General features: G+C 37.9%; 1 protein-coding gene across 2 annotated transcripts; it reads left to right on the top strand.

Moving 5' to 3' along the window:
- Positions 1-461: 461 nt before the first annotated feature.
- LOC110048972 (syntaxin-binding protein 1-like) lies at positions 462-16,972 on the top strand. 2 transcript variants are annotated; one of them, XM_089274927.1, is made up of 31 exons: positions 462-593; positions 672-721; positions 843-924; positions 2,130-2,206; positions 2,682-2,757; positions 3,140-3,184; positions 3,732-3,784; positions 4,223-4,309; positions 5,044-5,109; positions 5,462-5,529; positions 5,946-6,033; positions 6,641-6,681; positions 6,941-6,986; positions 7,113-7,156; positions 7,711-7,757; positions 7,893-7,947; positions 8,702-8,762; positions 8,922-8,987; positions 9,150-9,233; positions 9,619-9,707; positions 9,862-9,911; positions 10,891-10,951; positions 11,245-11,293; positions 11,934-12,029; positions 12,530-12,614; positions 13,697-13,709; positions 14,291-14,324; positions 14,497-14,583; positions 14,891-14,927; positions 15,311-15,385; positions 15,837-16,972. In XM_089274927.1, the coding sequence occupies exons 1-30, from the start codon at positions 566-568 to the stop codon at positions 15,370-15,372; spliced, it is 1,827 nt and encodes a 608-aa protein (XP_089131053.1). In that variant the 5' UTR covers positions 462-565; the 3' UTR covers positions 15,373-15,385; positions 15,837-16,972. The 2 variants fall into 2 exon arrangements, with proteins under 2 accessions (XP_089131053.1, XP_020610398.1); XM_020754739.2 differs by lacking the exon at positions 5,044-5,109.
- The last annotated feature ends 1,541 nt before the right edge of the window (positions 16,973-18,513 follow it).

Here is an 18,513-nt window from a genome sequence, read left to right as displayed (position 1 = left end):
CTTTCCCTCCCCATCCCAGCTTCAACTCTATTTTTCCCTCGCCCCAACGCTCTACCGTTTACCTAATCCAAGATGGTGGTGCATAAGCTCGCCCTAAATGCGTCTGCACTGGTGCCAGGCGAAGAACACTTGCTATCTTAACCCTACTGTTGTACAACTTGAAAGTTTAAATGATTGAAGCAAAGCCGAATGAAATCTGGTAGTTGTGGTGCTCATACAATCAAGTTCTTTTGAAAAGAAATCGGTTTCTTTGGCCCACGAATGCACTTTGGTAAACCTCAGGGTGGAAAACCTTAACTAGAAGAAGTTTCCCACACTTCACGCATTTATTAACGAGTTGAAAAGAACAAATCAGAGGGGAATATTATTTCTAGTCTTGAGGCTGAAGACGGTTCAATTTAAGTACAGTCTTGATCTAAGCGATCATCGCTTGCTTGCGGAAGGTCCCACTGTAAACTTGCGAGATTCCTCCCACGCCCCGCGCGAGTAAGTGTGCACCGCCCAGTTGGCGAGGCTACTAAGCTATTCGCCATCTTTTTCCAGACCAAAGGAGACCAAAGCAAACATGTCTTTGAAAGCTGTGGTGGGACAACGTAAGTCTACGCTTTCTCTAAATTCTGTTTACTTCATTGAATTCCTTTTGAATCTTAGATTTCCTGTGTGTTGTTTAGGTATTATGCAAGATGTGATTCGCGTAAATAAAAAGCCTAACGAGTGGAAGGTGAGCTGGTAGTGTGCATAATATTTACTCGTGAATATGATGTTTACATTCGCTTTTGTGGCTGGCCGAAGTGCGAATAAATACAACAAGCAAACTGTATTTGTATTCGTTAAAACTTTAGGTTCTTGTCGTGGATCAGCTGAGCTCTAGAATAATCTCATCATGCTGCAAGATGCACGACATTGTCGAGGAAGGCATAACAAGTGAGGCACTGATAATAAGAAATTTAAATTGAGCTTTATGTACTGATTTATTTTGATTTTAACTGTGATAATGGTTTATTATCTTTGTGTCTCATAGCAACTTATTGCATTACTTAGAAGTCATTCAGACTGCATAGATTCATTCACAGTTCAGGTTAAGAAACGTTGTGTTCATATTAGGGAAATTAATAAAATGTAAATAATATTGGACTGTTTCAACTTTTGCTTTCTACCTTCGAAAGATAATTTAACGAAGTTAGAAAATTAGGTACATAATTTAGGTAATAATGACTCAAATGATTGGTTCACGAGGCTACTTTAAGCTTTTGATGTAGTGATCTTGGCTTAAGCAGTGTTTGAACATTGTTGATCCAGATTTAAATCTGTTTGAAGCCTGTGGGTTTGGGTCATCCCTTTTAATATCTGTGCCCATGCTACTGAAGTATTACCCATGAGATCTCTTCAGATGAAGCCCCCTCAGATTTTTGTAGGGTGATGTGATTGTTGAACCCTCCTCCCCTGGACATTTTGTGTGTAGATGAACTTCCTCTTTTTGATATGACCAAAATGTCATAATATCTCCCCCAAGAACTCACATACAAGTCACAAGCAAGTCAACTTCGCTAAACCCCTTCAGATCAGTGCAGAATATTTATTTGGCAGATCAAACCTCAAACTTTTTCCATGCTGGTCCAAACAATTCATTCACATTGCCCTTTTGGCATGATGAATTTGCTACCCTAACTGGGTAACTTGTAACAATGGATATTTGTGCAGGTTATAACCTCCTTACAGTGCAAGAGAGGTGTTGTAATGGCATCTTGTGCTGTGCTGTATGTAGGGCGTAATCTATTTTACAGTTGTGTGCTCAGCTACCTGGCCTATGAATGCAAGAGAGGCTGGAGGTGACTTTGTTTTGATATAAACCTCTCTGTTTAATTCTCATTTAAATGTAAAGTATATAGCATTGGAACAACTTCATTTACCCAACAAAAGTAGTGAGGTCTGTATCAAGACAAAGTCACCTCCAGTCAAAGGCCAGGTCAGTGTGCAGACACTATAAAATGGTCTATGAGATTGGATAGAGCATTGATGAGTATATCTTATTAATTGAGTCACATGCCTATAAGGTCTTGTATATATAATTTAATGTACATACATATGTAGTATTTATTACTGTATGTCTCATGGCATGCTTTTTTCAGTTGTTGAAGATATATCTAAAGTCCGCCAACCACTACCAAACTTTGAAGCCATTTACATTTTAACACCAGAGGAAACGGTAAGTCACAAAATTCATAACATGTACATGTGTCAGCTAAAGAGGCCAACTCACTGCTATTTAAATATATGTTTTAAAAACTTGCAATGTACATGTACCAGCGGATATTTGTGCCTGGAATTTGTCTTGTCATTAAACTGTTTACTTGGTAGAGGACAAAGAAAACAAGTTTTTGAACTTGCACTTCAGACAAGCTGTAACTTAATGATGCACAAGATATCCCAAACATCATTGCACCAGCAGCAGAATTAATTTTACTAACAACATAATTTTCCTGCGAAAACATTGTAAACTTGTCCATCTCTATTCTGGGAAGCAAAGGACAGAATCCACTAGTCAGACTGCAAAATCCACTATCCCTGGGTTATCAGACATGAATTTGTTTACATCCTGCTTGGAACAGCTACACTGCATCATAACTCCACAAAAAGCTTGAAAGCTAATGTTGTCATCTAATATTTGTTTATGAACACAGTCAGTGAGAGCTTTGGTTGAAGACTTCACTGAAGGAAACCACAGATACAAAGGGGCTCATGTATTCTTCACTGAAGGTATGATATAGTTACATTATTTAAATTTGGTTTTGATTTGTAAATTCACAAACCAGTTTGATTCCTGCCTCCTTACTGTCAGATCTGATAGTGAAGTTAGATAAAGGGTAGTTAAAAATGGATTCAAAAATTTAAAACAAACCAAAATTTAAATCAATTATTTTTTAAAAGTCACATAGAGTGTCACTTGCTTTATGTACATACAGGATTTGGTATTTCAGATTTGTCCTTTAATGGCACTCAGAGGTACATTGATGTCTGTAGTAAAGATAATAATTTTTACTGTTTCATTTAGATCATTCAACAGACACATCAATTTAAAATGTACATTGTCTGTATGGTAAACATATTTAAAATGTATGTTTGGCATTCTCTTTTTCAGTTTGTCCAGATTCATTGATTAGTGAAATTTCCAGGATTTCTAAATGTGAGTATTTACCTGCACATATGTATCTCTGTGCAGCACACAATGTATTCTTAATTAGGTGATTAGGGTCCAATGACATTGTGACATCATTGTTGAAAATATCACTTGAAGAATTACTGGCTATGTTTTAATTTGCAAACTCCAAGCACAGGGAAGAGTTTTAATGCCAAATGATCTTTATCACAACCAGATTCAAGTATTTTAAACAAACCACTGGTTCATACTCTTTTAGATGAAAGGGGTTGGGGTCACAGTCACTGGGGCCCAAACCAGAGGATTTCTGCTGCCTGACTCTACAAATGACAGCTGTTATAGAAAACTTAGCTGGGGATTTTGTGAGGCTAGTGATCCCTTGGAATCCATTATTGTCATCAAGGTTTCATTTTCTATTTTTCTGAACTATGGAGTTGATAATCAGTGTCCACATAGGGGAGGTTAGAATATAGTGAGTGTCTGCTTATGTCTGCCTGCTGGCCAAGAGGTGTCCGTAAGCAGCATCTTGACTGTACACTCTGTAGGAATTCAACTTTTGTATTTTTCATCATAGATGTGAAAACCCTGAAAGAGATAAACATTGCCTTTCTCCCGTATGAGTCTCAGGTATACAATGTTCAGTATTTTGTTTATAAAATATTTTAATTCATAGAACTAACATGTTGAATAGTTTGTCCACAGTAGACTTTTCCATTGTTCAATTAATGGAAGCATTTAGTGTAATAATCAGTGTTTGGGGGTAACCTGGACATTTCCAAGTTGAGTTTCATTTCTGTTTCAAAACTTGTCCTTATATAATGAGTCTGAAATGAATGTGCAATCACATTTTCATAAATCTGGTTTTGTGCGGCTATCTGATAGTACCATTGGAAAGCTACTACTTGGTAGCCTTTATTTTAATGGTAGATACTCCAGAGAACTTTCACTGACAGACTCAAAAGTTGCAACCACTATTTAAATTTTGTTTAATTATCTGGATAATGAGATCTTTAAGATCCAGGGTTTAAATAGGGTCTAATTTTTCTTAATGCTGTTTATTTTCAGGTTTACTCCTTGGACACTCCTAAAGCATTTCACAGTTTCTATGGTCCTGAGCCTTCAGACCAAGCCCAACGCTTCCAGTATTCTGAGGTACTTACATATCTGTACAAGCTAATTGCTGAGTGCCACATTGATATTTTAGTCTGACTTGTTTTTCTTGAAAATGAAGTGCAAACCAGGAAAACAAAATGGAGGAAATGTTTTTATTTAGAGCAAAATAATATTTCATGCAAATTTTCCCCTCACCATTGATAGTTTTTCACCAAGCCATTCAATTATGAAGTTGCTGTCCGAATCATGTCCATTACAAGCCCCCTCTGCAGATGTTCATTTACGTTGTCACTGAACACTGATATCTAACAAAAAGAAGAAGGAAGCTTGTATGTGACAACAGCAATTTATTTACTACTGATCCTACTGGTGTGCTCTTACTCATCACCTGACGTAAAAAGATTGATTGTATCCAAGCAGTTTTCTGCTGCTCATTGTGGTTATTATGACAAGCACTGGTCACAGCCTAAGTAGCTAAAAAGACAAATAATTTATTATTTAATATTTGAGCCGTTTCATTTGCTTTTAGTTATTAACTTGAAAATGGTAAATGAAATAATTTATTATCTTATTATATATCATACAATTAGATAGATAGAGCATGTGTTGCCTTGCACACATAATAATCAGTGGTTGTTAGTGCTCAAATTGTAATACAGTTACCAGTTGTTTCCAGATACACAGCTCATAAAGTAAATTGCTTCTTTGTTACCAGTCTTTTTTGTGAGTTCAATGTTTTGTGTGTGCTTCTGTTATTGTTTTGTTTACTTCAGAGTGATTCCAGGAGCATTCAACTTAAAACATTTTCAACTGTGAGTGCACTGGAATCACATTTAGAGGTACAAAGTTGCGGCTGTTAAATATTTTTATTTGGCTAAAGTTGTTCTGTTTGTAACTCTTTTTGTATTCATATTTATGGCAACATGTATGTAACATTAGTAGCATCAACATCAAATTCTTGTGTGAAATGCTATTTGCAGAATTTTTAACCTTCTAGCAAAGTTTAAAGGGTCAAGAACAGTCAAGTAGCATTTTCATTCAAGAGTTTGTACACACTGTGTTTACTCAATCTTAATATATTTCATGCTCGTTTTACGTATTTCCACTGAGCCTCTGTTTAAGGTTTAGAAAATGAGAACACCATGGTTCTCTATTAATAATATATTTTGAATTATGATAACCTTTCTGCAGAAAATAGCTGAACAAATTGCCACTTTGTGTGCTACATTGGGGGAATATCCCTCAGTCAGATACAGGAAGTAAGTACTGGAATTTGAAATTAAGACTGTGACGTTAATCTTGTACGTGTATGTTTTTCTCTTTTGGTAGTCATCTTTCAATCTGCTCAAAAAGATTGCCCTTTCCACTCTTGGATCATCCCTTTCATGGATTTCCTTAGTTTTCTTCTTGTCACGTTATTCAACAAGACTGATCTTTTGTGGAGATTACTTGGCATAAGTGGTGGATGCCACAGTTGTTTAGCCTGCCTCCAGGCCAAGGATGTGTCCTGTCCAGTTATCATGAATAGCTTTCAACTTCCAGTTGGAAGCAAAGCATTTGAAACCAATAAATATCATTAAGTAACAATTATCAGTCTTTCATCGCACTTGATGTACAAAACTAATAAAACAACAACTGATAGTCACTGAGAGGGCCAATTCCAAATTTTTGACAGGGATGGTCTTCATCTTGCTGAATTGGCCAATGCTGTGCAAACTAAACTACATGCATACAAAGCTGATGATCCAGCTGGAATGGGGGAGGTACGACACGTACACTTGTGATGTTAGAAGTAATCATGCTGGAAATGTAATGAATATTACAAAGATATATGCTGCAACCCTTTTGCATCAAAATTTATAGTTGTAACTAAATTTAGAAAAAAAGCTAACAGTTGGCCGCAACTTGTACAGACCACATCTTTATGAAAATATAGCGTTTTAATAATTACTGTATATCTATAGCCCGATTCTCAGACTTTTCAAAATCATTCACTCCAACTTACCTCTCTCTCTGTAGGGGGAGATGCAAGTTGAGAAACTCAGATTGTCTGAGGATCATTATATGTACCTTAGAAAAGTAGATGTTATTAGTAACTGAACATTGAATTGGCCCAAATACAGATTTATTTTGTATCGATGTATTTTATGATACTAGCACCCCCCCCCCCCTGAAGTAATGACCCTTCTAAGCACTTAGTAATGAAAAAAGAAGTCCCTTCTAAATTCAAATTAAAGTAGTTAACAAGGGTTAATACTTGAACGTTCCATTGAAAGTAAATTATTGTACCATGTACTTTTCCAAAGTTAACTAGTATGTTTTGTACTTTGATGTTGTTTGATGAAAAAAGAGTGTTTTGCATACTTGCAGGGACCACATAAGCATCGTTCCCAGCTGATCTTACTGGACAGGTATTTATTCAGTGGGTAGTAACTGTTATATAATATGTACTGGTGGTAAAATGTGCTGTTATTGTGGGATGTGCACTGAACCTTTGAGGTACAGTGTATGCAGTGGAACTTGATATATCACTGACTTTCTGGTAATTATGTTAAACTTGTGACAATGCAGATGTCAACCCAGTCTCTAGTAATTTTGCTCAAATTAACCCTTGTTATGAACTTTTTTAGTCTTATTTCCATTTTCTTCATTTTTTGCCTTTTTTTGCAGAGGATTTGATCCAGTTTCTCCTCTGCTGCATGAACTCACTTTTCAGGTTTGCTATTATTTATACAGATTTTGTTTCTTTAATTTTTATAATACTAGTTTACATTATAATGCACAGGGTTTACCTGTAATCACTAATTTAGCAACATTGTTGTTTTGTCTCTGGTATGTCTAGGCTATGACTTATGATCTCCTTCATATTGTCAATGATGTGTACAAGTGAGTTTTATTTTCAAGTGCAAATTTATCTAATGTTATACAGTTTTAAATGAAGTTTTTTCACACACGTTGCAACAAAGAGCACCACCCCCAATAGTTCAGTTAGTATACATTAGTGGTCAGTGGTTTTAGGGCAGTGTACATGAATTACACTGAGTTTTTAATTTAGGTCTTTGAATTATCACATCCAGAATGGATTGATAGTTGCTGTCTCTCCAGCTAAGCTACCTTTCAATTTATGTTTTTGGCGGAAACTTATTTCCTCCAGTCCCTTCCTTATAGTTTTCCATTGATGTGGTTAAGTGCAAAGGTTGCACTTAAAGGTATTTCATCCATGATATAAAAGGTGGATGAAAAAGTGAAAACCTCTACTTAACCCATAATTCATTAATCTCATCTTAAATGGTCGTTTTTAGCCGTATGTTTTCATAGTTTTACATCCAAACACACACATTTTAGTTCTTTAAGTGCCAGTAATTTTTACCCATAATTGCTAAAAATTACCAGTACATTAAAATAGCTAAAACAGTTTTTTTTTCTTTTTCTGGTGATAGATATATTTCATCATCTGGCAATGAAGAAAAGGAAACTATTCTTGATGGTAAGTTTACTCTGTTTTGGAACTTTTTGCAGAAATAAAGCTTATAGGGTAATTTAGTTGGCATTTATGTAAATAAGTGATACTATTATCACACTTCTAGATAAATTTAATTTGTCTTTTATTTTTAATGTACAGATAATGATGAAATGTGGGTAAAGCATCGTCATGAACACATTGCTGATGTTTTGAGGTACAGTGTACATATACTTTTGAACAAATATTTTAGTTGGTGGTACAATTCACCAGCAAATTGAGGAATGCTACTTTGTAAATTTATACACAAAGATTGGGGGGGGGGGGGGAGGGGGGACAGGGGGATCAGAACCTCCCGCTCCCTGTACCCTGCTATCTCGCTTCCCATACCCTGCTATCTCGCTTCCCATACCCTGCTCTCCCGCTTCCCATACCCTTATCTTGAGACTCCTGCCCTTGTCCGTCTTGCTCCTGTCCCCTGTAAATAAGGAGACTCAAAATACATCCTGGTCATTTAGCAGTGCAATTCTTAGACATTTCCTACGTTTCCATTTCCTTGCTCCTCTTAGTCACGTCTTTTGACAGTTTAAGTGACAACATTTCATGGCATATGACATAACCACCGTAAAAGGGTTTCCAATTTTACAGGAAGTAAGCCTCAAGTTTTTAGCCCAAGGGTGAATTATCCTTTTTCTGTCAGCCCAGGAGTCTCAAAATAAGTTAACTATATGTCAAATAACATTTTCGGTTCTTGTTTTTGAAAGTATTTTAATGCCTGATTAATGGTTCCCGCCTTCTTAGAACTCCTGCTTCCTGCCCTCTCCTGTCGCACCTCCCGCCCCCTATTCTCCCGGGTTCCCACCCCCCCACAAAGATTTGTCAGCAGATGGACAGCTGTCTTGTAGACTAACACAAAGATTTTGTAACGTTTAATTGCAATAGTTCTTCATCTGTTATTTTTTTTTCCCCAGGAAGGTGAACTCAACAATAAAGGAGTTTGCTACAGACAAGAAAATCTCAACTTCCAACAAGGTAACAAACATTTTTGCGATATGGTATTAATTTCTAGTATTTGAACTGGTCTGTTGTTGGGTGGAGAACTGTCACAGTGTGGCTTTCAGATTGTCTGAAAAAGGCCGAATTGGACACCATCACACACGGCAGTTTGAACATTTACCTTTTGTTCTGTAGACAACAATGAAAGATCTCCAAGTAATCTTGAAGAAAATGCCACAATATCAAAAAGAAGTCAGCAAGGTATGTGTTTTTACATAGGCAAGTTAGGCATGTCTTTATGGATAATACTTCTCAGCAAGGCCTGCAATATGTTCAAACACCTACATTGGTCTGTAGTCTTTAGCACGCACTGCGTGCCTATGTTGCTTCGCGGTAATTTCCTAGATCTGACTTTTCTTTCAGTTCATTGTTCATCTGCACCTGGCAGAAGACTGTATGAAGCAATACAACCAAACTGCTTTGAAGGACATTTGTGCTGTTGAGCAGGTAAGTTGAATTTTAACTGGACATTTTGAGAATCTTGGCTCTGAAGTTAATTAATCATTCCCATTGTCTTCAAGAGAGAGGTTCATACTATTTCCTTATTTACAACAAGCTGATGTGGCAAAGTTTGGATTCCATGAGTGTGTTCATTCAATTTTCCCTTGGCAAATGTAGCTTGAACATTTGTTAAGAGGTTTTACAGCTTTACCCACATTGTAGTTTTGCTAAAAAGGAAATCAAAATGTACCAATGGAGGAAGCAGGTTTCAGTTGCAGACAAAAGCATCCTTTCCTACTCCCTACCATCCCTCCCCCCCTGGATTTTTGCGGAACAATTACAACGCCTGTGAATTTTTTGAGAGGTCTAACCTTGCATGTTTTTGTCGTAGGATCTTGCAACCGGAGTAGACAAAGATGGTGAAGGTATCAAAGACCCAATGAAGAGTATTGTTCCACTCCTGTTAGATTCAAATGTTCAGTAAGTACTACTCTAATTACATTCCACCAAGGTTGTACCTCCTTTCCAAATGTTGCTAGGGTGTTTACCATTTAAATGGACCGACCGTTTCATTAGTTAATTGTAATTTCATTTCACTTATTGATATCTTTTTTGTTTTGTTTTATGTCCATAGCATTTCTGACAAGATCCGGATAATACTCCTGTATATTATTTTCAAAAATGGTAAGATTAGAGTTTCGTAAGGTGTTTTCCATTCGACCAAAAATTCCAGTTTGAATTTCTGGAATTTTTCAGTGGCAAATGGAGCAAAAATCGGATAACCTTGCAAGGCATACCCAAATTTTTGATAATTTAGTGGCAGGAATTTCCCTTCCATTTGATTTTTCTCCCAGAATTTACGGAATTTTCAACTGAAGGGATTAGAGAGATTAAAGGTTAGCGAGAGCTCGCAAGTCTGAAATTTCTCAGGAAATGTCCGTACTATTTGCCTCCCTTGACTTTCGAAAGTTCTGGAATTTTTGGTTGAATTTCAAGCGCCGCTAGAAATGATGGTAGCCTGTTACAATCTTTGTAATCATGACCATTTCCTTACGTGCGATACACACTTGCAATTGCTGTTGTTGTTCAGCTGTTTTAGCCATAAATAGGATATCGATTTTAGCTGATTTTGGCCAGTTTGGTAATAAATAGGGTATGGTTTTTGCGCTCTAGCCTTGATATGGGTATGTTTTTAAGAAGAAGCCACTTTTTCACCATTATCGAAAAGAAAATCAACAAAAGCCCTTCACGAATTATGTTTACGTAATTTAACAATGGTCTGAACTAGGGAACTAATTATAACGCAGGTCTGAAACAGGGTTTTGATTTAAGGGTTAGGTCATAAATAGGGTTTCGAATGAGAATATCGCAGATTTTGGTCATAAATAAGGTAAGGGTTTTGGGAAGCGGGCCGCACACCCCCACCCGATTTTTCTGGTAGAATATTGAACGCGGCTTACATACTGTTTTTAATGCCAATCCGCTCACCAACTCGTTCCCAGAGCCTTTCTTCTTTCTCCTCTCTCTCGCTTTATGGGGGCGAGAGGAAGAGAGACCTTAGTAACGAGGTCGGGCCAGTCAGTGTGCTAAGTACCTGACAAATATTGCCACGTGCACGTGAATAGGATGTCTTATTGGCTACTTGTTGTTCTGGCTTTTTTAGGTATAAGTGAAGAGAATTTAGCGAAACTGTGTGAACATGCACAGATCCCACCAGATTACCGGTTGGTCAATAATTCCTGTTTTCTTGTACATAGTGTATTTTATCAAGCCTAGGACAGGCAGTTTCGAAAACTCTATCTTTCACTACGAAAGGTTGGGAGAGATACTTTTGTTGGAAATTTTATTTTTATTCGACAATTCAAGGTGTTAGACTGTCGCATATAGCGGGGTAGCCATGAAAGTCTGAAATGCTTCGAGACTTCGCGTCTTCTAAGTAGAGTCGAGTAGACCATTGAATACTGTTGCCGTTTAAAAGTCACGTTTTCAGCTCTTGTTGTCTTTGTTGTCATTTCAGTGCTATTATAAAGAACATGGCGTATCTTTCAGTGCCCATTATACAGGATGTACGTATACTCTTCCGCTTTGTTGGCGATCGAGTGTTTTTTTTTTTTCTGTTAGAACCCATGGTTTTCAGGGGAATGTCGCTGAGGAACGTGATGTAGTCAGATGGTGGCAAGACGATGTTACGGAATTCGGAAAGCTTACGATGTTTCTTATTGGATAATAAGAATTGGAAAATCTTCGGAAGTGTTACGATAATTGCCTTAAAAGGCACTCGTTGCTGTGACTCCTTATTTCCTAAGCTCAAAACTAGCAAAGAAGCTGTGGGTCAATCTTCTTATTCCTTTGATTTTCCTGCTTGAACACGGTAGCTCTGGCTCTGGTTCTTCAAAAGATGGATACCGCTATCTAGCCGATAAATCACTTTCCAATGGATAACGTGGCTTGTTTTGTTAACACTTATCCACTGGATAGTGATTTCTTTGGTGGATAGAGTTATCCACCCTTTGAACAACTGGGCCCTGCTGTCTTGACCGTGGTTGAAATGGATTTTTGCTTTCGCATAAAATGTCATATTTGACTGAGAAACTGTCGAAAACAAATTTTCGAAAACTTGCAAGGATTGTGATGAAACTGCAGTTATCACATGTTTTTTCTTGCACTAACTGACACAGTGTTCTTTTGTTTATGATTTCTCACCAGTCTGGTGCAAGGAAAGCAGCCAAACCAGCAAGAAAAGAGCGTCCATCACTGTATGAGTTATCGCGATGGGTTCCAATCATAAAAGACATCATGGAGGTGAGAGATGTTCGCTCTGAAACGTGACGTGTTTACGATCAAGGCTAGCGTTTGCTTAGCAGAGAGTTTTCTATTTTTGTACATTTTTTTCTGATTGGTGAGTAAGGGAGGAAAATTAAAGACAATAACCTCGACTACCTTGGAAGAAAGACTTTCCGCAATGCAACGACTCTAACGAGGGCTGTTTGTTACACTATCACTCTCCGTGGAACGAAAGCTAATTCCCAGACGTTCAATATTCTAAATGGCAGCTTCCGCTAGGATGGGCAGCCCTCTTGCATCAGAGCACCCAAGAAAACTGAGGCGACGAGATTTTCTGTTTCTTTTCTTTCTTTTTCCTTCTTTCTTTCTTTTTTTTTTTTTTTTTGCAAGATCGGTCGTATAAAAAAGACACAAGCAAAGAAGTATACTATTTTGCGAAAAATTCAACTAGTTTTTGAGTACTTTACGTTCAATTTGTGTAGTGTGTGTACTAAGCGATATTTGGTTTGTTGTCTCAGGAAGCTGTTGAGGAAAAGCTGAGCAGTACTCTGTTTCCTTTTGCGTCTCAAAGGACTGGAGCAGGTGCAATGAATAGTAACTTAGGTACGTGATGAGAAAGGAATTGGTGATTGGTTGAAGGGATAAGGGCACGTTATATTCAACAATTAGATTATGAGCTCAAGATTTCTTTGCGTGATGGTTGACAAGGGCGCAGACCGAGTCAACTATCACGCATAGGAATCGAGAGCGAATAATCCAATTGCTTTAGCATAAATCTACTAGTCGTTCAAAACTTTATCTCAATTTTCTTCACATACACTTACAAAACGCCAAGAAGCGGTCGTCATGTAAAATGTAAAATGTAAATGCAAATTTAATGTCAAACACAGGGAGTGCTTGCGCTATCACCCGAGCCAGAGGCTCATGATAAAGTGCTTGACAATAATCCGGATCAAATTGGAATTTGGAAAATGTTGGTTTTTGAGGAGAGGGAAAAACCGGAGTACCCGGAGAAAAACCTCTCGGAGCAGAGAAGAGAACCAACAACAAACTCAACCCACATATGACGCCGGGTCCGGGAATTGAACCCGGGACACATTGGTGGGAGGCGAGCGCTCTCACCACTGAGCCAACCTTGCTGCCCACTCACACTCACACTCACTGTCTATCAGAGAATAGATAGTGAGTAGCGTAGCCAATCAGAGAACGGCAATATCGTTGTGTGCAAAGGGGTCTTCAAAGAAAATGAAACTTCAAATATTTAGTTAAAATATGTTGTTTGTGTTGGGCTGACAGAAAGCAGTTTGTATGAAAACCTGGTCTATGGCTGTTAGTGTCTGTAGCGGATTTGACGAATTGGAAGCATTTTGCCTCTTTGTAAAAACGAATCTTTGTTCGAAACCATCTATATGAAAATGAGTTCCGCCTAGAGATCCATTTTCATGTAAATCAAACTCACTTGAAACAGAGGCACAAGGTAATTCGGGACTGGTCATTTGTTCCACAAGGTTTACAAACCTATCATGACCGAGGTCAGCAATAACATGGAACTCAAGTAACTAATAAAAATCACCACATCACTTGTAAATAGGGTTTACGATATCGTTATAATATATTGTTAGTTTACTAGAAAGACCAAGTCAATCTTTACACATTTTTTTTTTAACTTTTGTCTCCCATGACAGGTAAAGCTGTGAGGTACGTTTGTGTCAAGGTAGTGTCGTTATAAAATCATAATGATGCCATACTACTTGATTATTTGCAAATGATCAGCAATGATTGAGCGATTGCAGTGGTCACTGTGTTTGTTTTGTCAAAAGAAGCTTCTTTTGTTGAAGGCGGCGTTGTTTCTGTACAAAACAAATCTTAACTAAGGTCGGAATTCTAGAATTGACAACTTTGTTATTAGTAGAGAGTTTTAATAAGTTTTCAACGGTATTTTTCTTTGTATTATTCTTTTTAAATTTGCAATTGTAGTTGTTTGATATATTTTTAGGACCACAATGAGAACTACTGGTTTTATCAGTAATTGTGTTATCCGATAAAGTCATTATTTATTTATTTGTTTGTTTGTTTGTTTGTTTGTTTGTTTATTTATTTATTTATTTATTTATTTATTCATGCATTTATTCATTTATTTATAACTACTGTCTTTAAGCTAAGTTATCGTTTTCTGTGCTCCTTATATGACATAGTTTTAATGTCAGCAAGGGTCCATTAAGACGTATTTGTCCTCTGCATTTTTTTTAATGGTATTTTATTTTGTTTTCTTTCAACAGCGCTCGTCTTTATGGTCACTGGCATAAGGAGAAGGTGAGGAACATTGTACTGCTCTTGCACTTTATGTTATGCATACTCGAATGGGACTACCAAGCTGCGTTAATTCATGGCCGTATGTTTTTGCGGCAGTGCCCTAGTCGCTCCGAATGCAGTGTTCATAGAGCGCAATACATGATGCCTCCTCATTGTGGATTGTTCTCTTTAGGGTTCCACAGAAGCTCGAGCAGGACCCCGCCTCATCATCTTTATTGTTGGAGGAGTGTGCTTCTCTGAAACAAGAACAGCGTACGAGGTGAAGTCAACTGTGAAATTTTAGGTCGTGTTATGTTAAGATGAGGCGTTTTGGTCATCAATGATATGCTGCATCTTTGTGCGAACGGTTTCCATGCAATACGATTATTCCTTTAGCTGTTTCAAGTGAATCTTTACTGCTAAGAAACACTGATTAAGGAAACCAAGCGAAATCTACTTCTCTGCAAATTTATACGACGAAAGAAAAACATTTTTTCCATCTTAAGTTGTCTTCTTCGCAAATGAGTATATTGCAACTCCCTGGTTCAATAAAGTAATCTTAACATTGGTTTGTTATTTCATTGCAGGTAACAGCTGCGAAAAAGGATTGGGAAGTATTGATCGGTGAGTCATCTTCATAGGAAACGGTTAATTCGAACTTAGGAGTATCAGTAACTCGTACAATGTGATTGTCGAAACTGCGTCAACCCAGCTGGACGATCACGCTTTTTAAGAACTAAGTCATCTTCGTAGTTCGTAACTTTTGAAAAGCCTTCCTTCACCCGATGTTGTTTTATTTAGCAGGCATAATTTGGACGCTCTTTTAGACTGTATGTAAGCTCGAATGCGCGCAAAACATTGAAAAAAATCTTTGTTGAGGGACTCGTTTTTCAGCATGCTTCGCTGGAGAGACAATGTTTCGCATTCTAGCTTAGCTGTCACGAATGCTACGTCAATCACGAAATCTTGTAAAGTTAATTTCATTCTTTGTTTTCTGCACCTGGTAGGTTCTACTCATGTCACGACTCCTAATAACTTCCTGGCGTCATTAAGAGAGCTTGCAGGCTGAACCCACCGTGGGGGTAAGTCAAAGCAACATTGTTATTTTTAATAGCAACATTATCCTCTGAGACCAAAGGGCAATGCAAACGTTTCGATTTTGTTTGATAATAAACTTTTAGGGTTAGGATTAGGGTTAGGGTAAGTCAGTTACATAATTTACACTTCTGATACGTGCACAAAATACAATACAAACTTTTCGTTCGCGCAGTTTGGATCGTTTAAACTTCGTCTTCGCTTGCATATTTGTCGCTGAGTCCATAAGGATAGAGAAGAGACGGATATGACCGATCAGTTTCGTTCTAAAGTATTTTTTAACTCTCTAACAATATTAGGAATTCGCAGTTCAGAAAATACAGCCATGTGCTTGTAAATACCGAGCAAACGTGTTCGGTGATCGAACCGATTTCAACTAATCTTAATGGGCGTCAAGTAGTAAAGCCAAACATTATTAACTTTGTCATTTTCTTTCAGGTACAAGATGAAGATGAATAAAAAAAGAGTACTAATAAATAAATGACCACTAAACACCAATAAAAAGTTCTGATCATGCTATCGGTCTGTGAAGCTGGCGGTCTTTTTTTGAAATGGTGTCCCTGCTCCAAGCCTTTTCCCCGTGACGAGCCTAAGTAGCGTCTGCCATGACGCTACTCCGGTCCCTTTTGCTACATTTCTCTTTGAATCCCACTGCTTCGTCTCCGTCATTGTGCCATCGCGTGAAAAGACCTCCAGCCACGCAGGCTAGTCAGGCTACTGAAGACTGCTCAGCCAAGAAAGAAAATAACATTATTATGCTTTGGCTATTGGAAATCAAAGTACAGATGGTATAGTAGGAACGATTGTGGCGGTCTGCAGCAAAGCTTGTATTAAGGAAAATTGTCCAATGTGGACAGTTCTGAAGCATTGTAAATATTCACCAGCTAATGAAGACAAACTTCTCGGCGATTTTATAAAGATGCATCCTGTGTATTGTAATCAGTATCATTACAATATCCGGGCCTTTTGGGTTCCGTTATTTTGAAACTTCAGGCCATCGTCAGAATTCTTGCGATAGTCAAAGGGAATTCAGTAAAGTCCATTAGTCGAAAGTGCTTTTAAACATTGGAAAGATTTCTGATGTAGATAAAAAGGAAATTCACTGGGATGAAAAGCTCCTTTGTTTGTTTTTCTTGTAAAACATAATTCGTTCGTTTGTTGGTTTGCGGTAAAGAAACAGACATAGAGATGATTAATGTCTCCGGCAGATGTTATTTGTGCTTGTTAATTTAATTTAGAGTAGAACTTCCCTCGAATTTCTGACTCTCTTTGACCAATCAGAAATGACTGGAACGTTCTGAGGTTTTCTTGTCGCCATCCAGTCCTTGTTACTAAGCAACCAGTTCGTCTAATATTGTGTGCTCAATTTATGTCAATCAATTCTGTTAGACGAGATTTGGTCCGTCCAATGTTCTTAGTTCAACGATTTTCAGATCATAAGAATAGAAAAGCAAGACTGGTGACGAATCAGCCTATAATAAAACACAACAAACAAAAACAAAACCAGAGTTTTACATAATTTTGTAAATTAAGCGGTCATTACCTTGAAAATAAAGGAAACAACGTCTACAATCTCCAAGGTGTGAAATATGTTGTTGTATTTTCTTTGTTCTGTGATTACTGACGAGATGATGAATTATTTACCTTCTACCATCTCGAGATGACAAGCATCAGAGGAAGTTTGCCTTATTTCCTGTCCTTAATTCTCAGCGAAGTTTCTGAACGCAATGGATGGGTGGTGCAGTTTTGTTTGACCTTATAATTTTTTTCACATCTCTCTCGGACTTCCACACACTATTCACCTGTTACCTGTTACCTATCCTCCTTGTGCCTCGTCACGCATAGGGCCTTTACAGAGGTCCTCCACCTTTCTCGGTCGACTGCGATCGTCCTCGTTTCCTCCCATGAGCTCCACCCTGGCTGTTTCCGTCCCTCTTCTACTGATCTTCTCCACATTGTCATGGGCCTTTCCCTTCTCCTTTTCCCTTCTGGCGCCCAACTTATTGCGATGCTACAATCATTGTTGCGATCTTGCCCCACACTATTTCACAACTGGATTATAGATATGATTATGGGTCCGAATTTTGTATGTGATAATCACCTTGGCAGCAGTCTCAGTTTTTCTATTTGCGCATGCTCATAGAAAACTAAGTCGAGTCGTCTGACTGTTTTAATATAACTAGGTACTCTAAAGGATTCGAATCTATAACCTGCAATTTTGTGAAATTTTAAGACAAAATCAAGAATAATTTTCTCAAGGCGAGTAATTTGAACAAAATTGGAAGACTTCAAGGGTCAACCCTTAAAATCCTGGTACCATGTTTGAAAGTAAACGTGCTCTTCTGCTTTCTTACAGGAACATTAAACGCGACACGTTGAAATTTCAATGCGATGGATCGGCGATTGTTCGAGGTTGAACCGTAAACTATTACTCATTTTGCCATGCACGCCTCGGGAGTAGGTGTATTTTGTAAAGTTAAGGTTACTCCTCAGAATTGCATTGCGCATCCCCACTGCGCACGATTTTCGCGTCATTAGCGCGCGCTCGTAAGCGCGTGCACATACAAAATGGTGGCTTTTTCTAAGCGGCTTGGGTTGCAAGAGACAAATGATCGTCTTTTCTCGGAAACGAGTAAGGGGACCTAACGACTTTTTTACTTAGTTTGATTGCAGCGATCACCTTATTTCTATACAATGAATATAGACCAATTTCTATTGCAGAGTAACAAATTATCACTGAAAATGAGAGTATAGCAAGCACTCGTAAACGATAAGATGTGCCCTCAAGAACACTGCGAGCTTGGAACACATTGAATCCCTGTCGACTAAATATCGGTATCTTTATCATGAAACGTACATCAAATTGCTCCTTAACATTGATGCAGTACATCCATTGTTGTATTTTTCGCTTAACTTTCTCCCTTTTTTTCTGCTCTCACAAAGCGTAAAGTGTGTGGTTTAAATGTAAATGTTTCTAAAAGCAGATAATTTAAGGAATTATGGGGTTTGTTGAGGGTCCTCCTGCTCCTAAACGAATATGGGGACCCCCCTTTTTTTAAAGCAACCAACAGGCAAAATTTGAATGAAAATCTCTTGTGCATTCTTTTTCGGGGGA

Source organism: Orbicella faveolata, unplaced genomic scaffold (assembly GCF_042242905.1).
Source record: "Orbicella faveolata isolate gen_17 unplaced genomic scaffold, um_ofav_v1 contig_36, whole genome shotgun sequence".
Lineage (NCBI taxonomy): Eukaryota > Metazoa > Cnidaria > Anthozoa > Scleractinia > Merulinidae > Orbicella > Orbicella faveolata.
Note: the sequence above shows the minus strand (reverse complement) of the source record. Positions and strands in the feature narration are given on the sequence as shown.